The sequence below is a fragment of the Triticum dicoccoides genome, chromosome 6A (genome assembly GCF_002162155.2).
Source record: "Triticum dicoccoides isolate Atlit2015 ecotype Zavitan chromosome 6A, WEW_v2.0, whole genome shotgun sequence".
NCBI lineage: Eukaryota > Viridiplantae > Streptophyta > Magnoliopsida > Poales > Poaceae > Triticum > Triticum dicoccoides.
This window is the reverse complement of record NC_041390.1, coordinates 604,914,022-604,922,915: the sequence shown is the minus strand read 5'-3', so window position 1 is coordinate 604,922,915 and position 8,894 is coordinate 604,914,022. Positions and strand designations below refer to the sequence as shown.

General features: G+C 48.9%; 2 protein-coding genes across 2 annotated transcripts; both read right to left on the bottom strand.

The window, feature by feature from the left end:
• Positions 1-2,496: 2,496 nt before the first annotated feature.
• On the bottom strand, positions 2,497-2,826 carry LOC119319424. Its single transcript, XM_037593906.1, has one exon. The coding sequence runs from the start codon at positions 2,824-2,826 to the stop codon at positions 2,497-2,499; it is 330 nt and encodes a 109-aa protein (XP_037449803.1).
• A 1,965-nt stretch (positions 2,827-4,791) lies between these two features.
• Positions 4,792-5,334, bottom strand: LOC119318656. Its single transcript, XM_037593236.1, has 2 exons — positions 5,191-5,334; positions 4,792-5,097 (listed from the first exon to the last, which is right to left on the bottom strand). Exons 1-2 carry the CDS (start codon positions 5,332-5,334, stop codon positions 4,924-4,926), a joined length of 318 nt encoding a protein of 105 aa, XP_037449133.1. The 3' UTR covers positions 4,792-4,923.
• Positions 5,335-8,894: the final 3,560 nt, after the last annotated feature.

Here is an 8,894-nt window from a genome sequence, read left to right as displayed (position 1 = left end):
ACACACACAAAACTCCGCTGGTTAGGCGCGAGGAGAGTCTTCAACTTTGACATCGTTCTTTCTTGTTATCTATAACTAGGACTTGCTATGCAGAGGCCATCATGTTTGTTATTTACTTGATGCTATATTTTGAGTTAATAAAGGCACCCTTTATCGAAAAAGTAATAATTAGGATTGTCTTTCGATCAAACAAATTGGTGGTTCTATTTGCAAGTTGTCATTAGGTTATTGAAAATCGTGATCTGTAATTGTGCAAGCCCACACGAGACTGATCGATCAAGAGGCAGGCAACAACTCACATATGTTGCTTGAAATCGTATTGCCAAGAATGATAGCACATCAACGCTATGTCATGTGCCCACTGAGCTTACATGAGTTTTACAAAGTAATTTTGGCAGCCTGTAGCTGCCGTGTCTACCTAGCTAGCTAGTCAGTTCTAGACAGAGATCATCGATCAAGAGAGGAAATAAATAAGAATTTGCTCCATCAATGGTGCCTAGGGCTGTGATCTTTTGGACCATAGTAGTCCTCATGAAACTCCGGCAACTTATGCGCCGCCACTCTAACTTCATCTGCAGCAACCGGGACGCTCCTCTTTGTCTCGCTTGTCGAGCCAGCAGATCCCTCGATGACATTGGTCCCAATCGGTTTCTGCATTGACGACACTGAGTTGCCACCGCTGCTCCTGAGTGATACCCGCGCCTCTGCATCTAGCCGGATGGCTTCAGCCTCTGTGGCCGCTGTCAGTACCAGAAGCAAGATCACAGCTGTAGCCAGTGTCAAGTATCTGGAACTGCAACTCCTCATCTTGTGAGAGATCAATGTCATTGACTAGATGGAGAGTATACTTCAGTGAGTCTTCAGCTCAGAAGAGGATGTAGAGAGGAGAGGTTAGCTAGGCTAATGAAGTCGTTTGAACTGAAGCATGCATCTAATCTCATGAGAGATGGTATATATGCATTCAGCTTTGCAACCCGTCCCGGTGTTTGCTGCACTAATGTCTGTCAGGAGTGGTTTGTCAATAGCATATACTCCCTCCGTCCCAAAATTCTTGTCTTAGATTTGTCTTGGTACGGATGTATCTAATACTAAGAAGAGACTTGATACATCCATATTTATACAAATTTAAGACAAGAATTTTGGGACGGAGGGAGTACAAATTAAACAACTACTTCTGAGTGCAAAATGTCTCTGGATCACTGCCATTAATTTACTTTAATTAACAGGGTACGTCCTTGCATGCCACCCTAAACGGGAGGATGTTTCCACGGCCATGAACAATTTGTTTAAGCCACTAGATTGTTCCTTAGTACTTAACCAAATACAACACTTTAAATTAACTGCTAAGCACAAGAAGCTTTAGGTTCTTGGGTTTGGTTCCGGGTGCCGCATGCATTGCCCGGTCCTGGAAGGTTGGGTGCCGGTCTGTGACGTAGGTGCATTGACAGAGGCTGCGTCTTCTGAAAGCGTCTAAGGGTAGAAGAGAACAGCCTGGCGGTTATGTTGGATTAATCTGTGGACACGCTTTGGATGTAGCGTTTACATGCTTGGAATGGTGTTTCTAGCTATGTACATGTTCTATATATGTTTTACTGGTGATCATATATGTCCTGTTTGAACTAAATATACCAGAGAGCACAACCCACACAATATACAACATGGCCGTAGTATGTTATTTCTTGCTGAATACTGGAGTATGTTTAGCGTGTCCGGACTCCTGCAAACCCCCACGTTTGGTTCCGATTTGCGGGAAAATCATGGTCCGGACTGCTCACCGATTGATACAGGGTCATGTCGAATGACTTTCATGATCCAGACAGCGCAATCTGGACGTAAGCGGGCGGTTTGAGAGTCGCCGTTGAAGATGCCTTTATCCTTGCCTTCCAAAAGGTGGCTAGCTAGCCCCATCAATCATCGAGTTATCATTGAGCATGTGTGAGAAACAGTGGGTTTATATACTATGCAGAATCAGAATACTTTAGTGAGCCGTCCTGCCCGGACATAGCAAAGTACAGCAGTACTTGGCCAATAGCACTGCAGCATATCCGGCAACGCTTCCACGGTTGGCAGATATACAACCACCGGCAGTGTACATAGTGCTGACTGGCACATGCACTTACCACAACTCTCTCTAAAAACTCTCGCTGGCTTGTTACAACTGCAACCACTACATCTTCCGTTCTCTTGATACAAATTGGTGGTTCTATATGCAGGTCGTCGTCAAAGGTTACTGAAAATCGTGGGAACTTTGTAAATCTTTAATGCTGCACGAGACTGGTCGATCAAGAGGCAGGCAACAACTCACATATGTTGCTTGAAATCGTATTGCCAAGAATGTTAGCACATCAACGCTATGTCATGTGCCCACTGCGTGAGCTTACATGAGTTTTACAAAGTAATTCTGGCAGCCTGCAGCCGCCGTGTCTACCTAGTTAGCTAGTCAGTTCTAGACACAGATCATCGATCAAGAGAGGAAATAAAGAAGAATTTGCTCCATCAATGGTGCCCAGGGCTGTGATCACTTGGACCGTAGTAGTCCTCATGAAACTCCGGCAGCTTATACGCCACCGCCCTAACTTCATCTGCAGCAACTTGGACGCTCCTCTTTGTCTCACTGGTCGAGCCAGCAGAACCCTTGACCACGTTGACGGCATTGTTCCCAATCGGCTTCTGCATCGACGGCATTGAGTTGCCACCGCTGCCGCTGAGTGATGCCCGCGCCTCTGCATCTAGCCGGATGGCTTCAGCCTCTGTGTCCGCCATCAGTACCAGAAACAAGATCACAGCTGCAGCCAGTGTCAAGTATCTGGAATTGCAACTCCTCATCTTGTGAGAGATCAATGTGATTGACTAGCTGGAGAGTATACTTCAGTGAGTCTTCAACTCAGAAGAGGGTGTAGAGAGGAGAGGTTAGCTAGGCTAATGAAGTCGTTTGAACTCAAGCATGCATCTAATCTCGTGATAGATGGTATATATGCATTCAGCTTTGCAACCCGTCCCGGTGTTTGCTGCACTGATGTCTGTCAGGAGTGGTTTATCAACAGCATATACAAATTAAACAACTATTTCTTAGTGCAAATGACTCTGAATCACTGCAACTAATTAACTCGAATATATAGAGACCGTCCTTGCATGCCACCCTAAATGGGAGGATGTTTCCACAAAAGTTGGGCCATGAACAATTTGTTTAAGCCACTAGTTTGTTCCTTAGTACTTAACCAAACACTAGAACAGTTTAAATTAACTGCTAAGCACAAGAAGCTTTAGGTTCTTGTGTTTGGTTCCAGGTGCCGCACGCATTGCCCGGTCCTGGAAGGTTGGGTGCCGGTCTGTCTAGTCTAGCTAACGACGTAGGTGCATTGACAGAGGCTGCGTGCGTGCGTCTTATGAAAGCATCTACGGGGAGAAGAGAAAATCCTGGCGGTTATGTTGGATTAATCTGCGGACACGCTTTGGATGTAGCTTTTGCGTGCTTGGAATGGTAGCTGGCTCTAGCTCTGTACATGCTCTATATTTTGTTTTCCTGGTGATCATATTGGTCCTGTTTGAACTAAATATACTCCCTCCGATCGGAAATAAGTGGACACTTATTTCCGATAGGAGGGAGTATACCAGAGAGCACAACACACACAATACATGGCCGTAGTATGTTATTTCTAGCTGAATATTGGAGTACCACGTTAGCCTGCTTTTTAATGATTATGAAAAATAATACTACAATGCTATTTTCTCTTCTTCTTTTTTGCCTTTTTTGTCGACCCTCTCTTCAGAGAAAACAGGAGTCTCGCAACTATGCTTCAAAAAAGCAGGAGTCTTGCAACTACATAGTTGCGACCCTCTCTTGAGAACATCATGCATGTACTGCATTCTTTAGTGACAGCACTTATCCTTACCTTGCAAAAGGTGGCTAAGCTCAATCAATCATCCAGCTATCATTGAGCATGTGTGAAATAGTGGTTGTACGTAGCTTTGCGATAATTTAGTACACCGTTCCTGCCCGGACGTAAAGTACGGCAGTACTTGGCCAACAGCACTGCAGCATATCCGGCAACGCTTCCACTCTTGGGGTTCGTATGCATGGGCTCGGAACTGGTATGTGCTTTGCCCACAAATCAACCACCGGCAGTTTACATAGTGCTCACTGGTGCATTTTTTAGAGAAAAAAAATGCTCACTGGTACATGGACTCAAAATAATTCTCCATCTAATACTCTTCAGAGAAAACAGGAGTCTCGCAACTATGCTTCAAAAAAGCAGGAGTCTTGCAACTACATTGTTTGTTTGTATTCCCTCCGTCCTACAATGTAAGATGTTTTCTGACATTACACCAATGTCAAAAAACATCTTACATTATGAGACGGAGGGAGTAATTATTAATTTTTTCCGGGAAGGATGTTGAAAACCCAGGCCTATGCACCGCTTGGTGCAGAAAAAAACTCTCAATAAATTATGCAAAGTTTGCAAATATATATATCCACATATATAATTAGAGTTGTCTTTCACACTTTCCTGTCAACAAATTGGCTCTTGTCATCAGGTTGCTGAAAATCTAGGCTAACATCGTGATAGTGCCACCTGATGTTGATGTGAGATATTGTGATGCAACCAATTGGTTACATCAAGTGTCGGTGACAATATCATGATAGTTTTGTAATCTGTAATGGTGAAAGCCCACGCGAGGACTGATCGGTCAAGTGGCACACAACATCTCACACAGTCACACGTCTTGCTTGAAATTTGAACCTCGTATTGCCAAGAATGTTAGCACATCAACGCTATCTATTTGCCATGTGCCCACTGCTTGAGCTTACATGAATAGCCTACAGCCGTCACCGTCTACCTAGCTATAAATACTCTGTTCTACAAGAGATCATCGATCGAGAGAGGAAACACAAACAAAGCAAACAGTGTAGAATTTGCTCCATCAGTGGTGCCTAGGGCTGTGATCACTCGGGCCGTAGTAGTCCTCATGGAACTCTGGCATCTTATGCGCCACCGCCCTAACTTCACCCGTGGCAACGTCCACGCTCTTCTTCGTCTCGCTTGTTGAGCCAGCAGAAGCCTTGACCACATCGACGACATTGTTCATAGTTGGTTTCTGCATTTTTAAATAACACAAGCACGTTAGCATCCTGAGAAAACGGGTTCAGAGATTCAGACAATAGGTGATGAAAATTTCAGAACCACTTACATCAGTGGCCGTTTGGTTACTGCCGCCGCTGACTGAGGCCCGGGTCCCCGCGTCGAGTCGGATGGCTCCAGCCTCCATGGCCGAAGCCAATACCAGAAGCAAGATCACAGCTGCACCCAGTGACAAGCAGACGAAGCTCCTCATCCTGTCAAAGATTTGCTTGAGAGAATACTGCTTCAATTTGATCACTCTTCAGGCTCAGCTCAGATGGAAGTACCTAGAGATAGACTAGAGAGGCAGGAGCTGTAGCTCAGTGGGCGAAGTGGTTTGATGCACTAGACACTACAACAGATATATATACGGGTACACATCGGTTGCTTTACGACCCGTCCGAGTGTTTGCTGCACTCATGTCTACCCTCCGGCAGTAGAGTGGGTTATCTATCTACAGGACTTGCAAAATTTAAAATTCCAAAACCATTTGTAAACCACTTCTGCTTTGACAATGTCTCTGTCTGTAGGGTCGCTGTCGCTAATCCGTACCCGTGCATGCATGCAACGACGACGGATGCCTTACTTGGACTTCTTTGCCACCTTTAATCATGGCCGGATGTCTGCACGAAAGCTGGGCCGGCCGTGTCTTAATCAAGTAGTTGATGATGGTCCCTTCCTGGATTACTTGCTACTAAAATGCCCGATCAAACGGAGCCACCGGAAGTGCTGGTAGGCTGCATGCATGCATGGTGGACAGTGTCGTCAGGTTTCGCGCTTTGGTCCGTCAGGCGCGGCGGCGCACGCATCCTCCCCTGGAAAGTTGCGACGCTGTCTCGTCGCTACGTGCGTGCATAGGGCCAGGGGACTGGGAGAGACCGACCGGCGACCAAGAGAGGGAAAGGTAAAATTGATAAATTTGACCTATGAACGAAATCAAATCACGAAATGAATTGTTCATGAAACTATTTTACGTGGCTGACCTTTTTGTGTGACGCCTGACATGAAGGCACCACACTATACTGTGCAACGACTCACAGATAGACGTTACACGCCTGGCTAGCGTCACACCCGTATGATCCAAAAATTACTAAGTCAGTGTGCAACGCCTGAGAGCTAGGCGCCACACTATACAGTGTAGCGCCTATCTTCTAGGCGTTGCACTAGTGGTTGCTTCATTTTGTAGTGCAACCACTAGTGCAGCGCTTGAGAGCTAGGGCCACACTATACAGTGCAGCGCCTAGCTCTCAGGCTCTGCACAATAACTTGGCAATTTTTAGACAGTTTGGATGCAACGCTGGTCAGGCGTGTAGCGCCTATCTGTGAGGCGTTGCACAGTGTAGTGTGACGCCTTCATGTCGGGCGTCACACAAAAAGATCAGCCGTGTGAAATAGTTTCACGGACAGTTCATTCTGTGATTTGATTTTATCCGCAGGTCAAATTAGTCAAATTTGCCAGAGGGAAACAGCGTGGTCAGCTGGTGACTGAGTTGGGGTGGAGTGGCCAGTGGGGGTGTGTTGATCTGAACCTAGCGGACTACTTAAAGCAAAAACTACGTACCACAATTCGACCAACAAAAACTAGTACCACGTAAGAGCATACTCGACCATCTACAGTCGGGCACCTCAAATCCGTCTTATTCGTCCGGATGGATGTCTTAAACGGGCCCCAAATGCTCAGGCTGACCAGCACCCCTCATACCCAGCCCTAATATGGGGCGGATATGGGGCGCCTGAGCACGCCCGCCACGTCGGACTAACGAAAGGTCCCACAGGGAAACGCCCGGAAACCCGGCGGTCCGAAACTTGTCTCCTCCATCGGACCGATGGCGCCGCGTGGAGCAGCTCCGGCGGGCCGCACAGTGCATTGCCCGGCTATTTAAATCGACCGGCGGCACCAAAACCCTATGATCCATCCACATTTTCCTCCTCCTGTCCGCCGCCGCCACTTTCCACTCCACCGGTCCGCCTAGTAGCCATGCCCCCCGCCGTCGGGTGAGGAGCAAGCCATTTCTGACGCCGGAGCGCCGCTCGAGCTCATTGAGCAGATCCGGGCTAGGTGCGAAGCCCGAATCATCGCTGGGCTACCTCCGGATGCAGTGGATCCGGAGGAGGAGTTGGAGGAGGAGGAGGTGGAGAAGGAAGAGGAGGAGGAGGATGTGGGGGACGCTGGCGACGGGGATCTGTAGGTGGAGCAGCATGCCATCCTCGATTTCCTACGGTCGGAGTCGGCTGCGGAGGTAAGACATCGTTCCCGGCAGGAGATGGAGGCTCAAGAGGCCGCGGAGGAGGCGGAGATGTTCGCCTACATGGATGAGGTCAAGTAGGAGGAGGATGAGCCGGAACCCTTCAACGCGCCTGTCCAGCCGCCGCCCGGCACCGTCGTCGTGGACATCTCCGACGACGAAGAGTAGCTAGGGTTGTACGTAGATGTAGTACGTAGGATTTATTTTGCATACTTAGTATGGATTTAGGGGATGAAATATGAGAGAGGCGGATGCAAATTGCCCGATCTGAGGTCTGCCCGGTCAATGCCTGCGGACGGGCGCGTCCGCGGGCGTTTGAGGGGTCGGATCTGCAAAGTCCGGCTGTAGATGCTGATGAAGCTATGTACCTAGGGTAGGGTCATGGACCTGTCCGACATACCTTCCCCAAGGACATCTCTACAAAGAATCAGAAGCAGTCGAAGAGAAACCATCGTCCACTCGAACATGAAGACGTGCTCACTCGACCACCTTGAAGACACTCGACCACCTTGAAGACACTCGACCACCAGAAGATGAGAAACTCTCCACTCTGCAACGGTCAAGACTTAAACCATAGCTTTATGGGCATTTATAACACTTTACTGCAGACATTATCAGTAACGCCCCTCCTTTATGAACATTGAACCCTGTGTAACGGAGGGGAGCGGGGGTCCTGGCGCACTCTATATAAGCCACCCCCCTCCTCTGGGACAAGGGTTCGCACTTTTGTAAACTCACACACACACACACATATAATCCAGTCGACCGCCTCAGGGCACCGAGACGTAGGGCTGTTACTTCCTCCGAGAAGGGCCTGAACTCGTAAAACTCGTGTGTACAACTACTCCATAGCTAGGATCTTGCCTCCTCATACTTACCCCCCATTCTACTGTCAGTCTTAGATCCACGACAGTTGGCGCCCACCTTGGGGCAGGTGTCTTAGCGACTTATTGGAGAAGTTGCAATTTTTCCGATCCCCTTCATCATGGTTCCAGGCGGAGGTTTGGCTGAGGGCCGCGAGATCCGTCTCGGCGCGCTCGTGTTTGTCGTCGACGACTCCGCTTGGCTCCAGGAGGCACCACTCGACGCCGACGCGCTCCCCGCCCGCAGGGCGGTGCACTTTCGCGCGTGCGTCCGCGGCGTCCTCCTGCGGCAACCATCGACCCAGTACCAGTCGACTCCAGCAGCTTTCCCCCTCCCTGCGACCCGCCGGAGCAAGCGCACCGGTCGGTCGTGGCTTCAGCGGTGTGTGAAGCATGCGGTGGCCCGCCAATGGGCCACCCCTCAAGTCGCGGCGATCGAGCCCGACGAATCTCTCTACGGCCTGTTTGATCTGTCGTCTGGCTCCGTAGAGACCGCATCCGAGTGCGGCAGCAATGACTCGGCGGCGGAAGTCCTGATGGTCAATGGACCACGCAGTCCTCCTGGCTTCAATAGTGAAGACGGAGGTGACGGGAACAACGATCCGTCGCGCGTTCACGAGGAGTACCACCCCGAACCTCTCTCCTCGCAGCAGAGGGAAGAACTT

Coding starts and splice junctions, on each gene's coding strand:
- LOC119319424 (XM_037593906.1), bottom strand. CDS start 2,826: ATGAGGAGTTGCAATTCCAGATACTTGACACTGGCTGCAGCTGTGATC.
- LOC119318656 (XM_037593236.1), bottom strand. CDS start 5,334: ATGAGGAGCTTCGTCTGCTTGTCACTGGGTGCAGCTGTGATCTTGCTT. Junction 5,098..5,190: donor GTAACCAAACGGCCACTGAT/GTAAGTGGTTCT, acceptor TTAAAAATGCAG/AAACCAACTATGAACAATGT.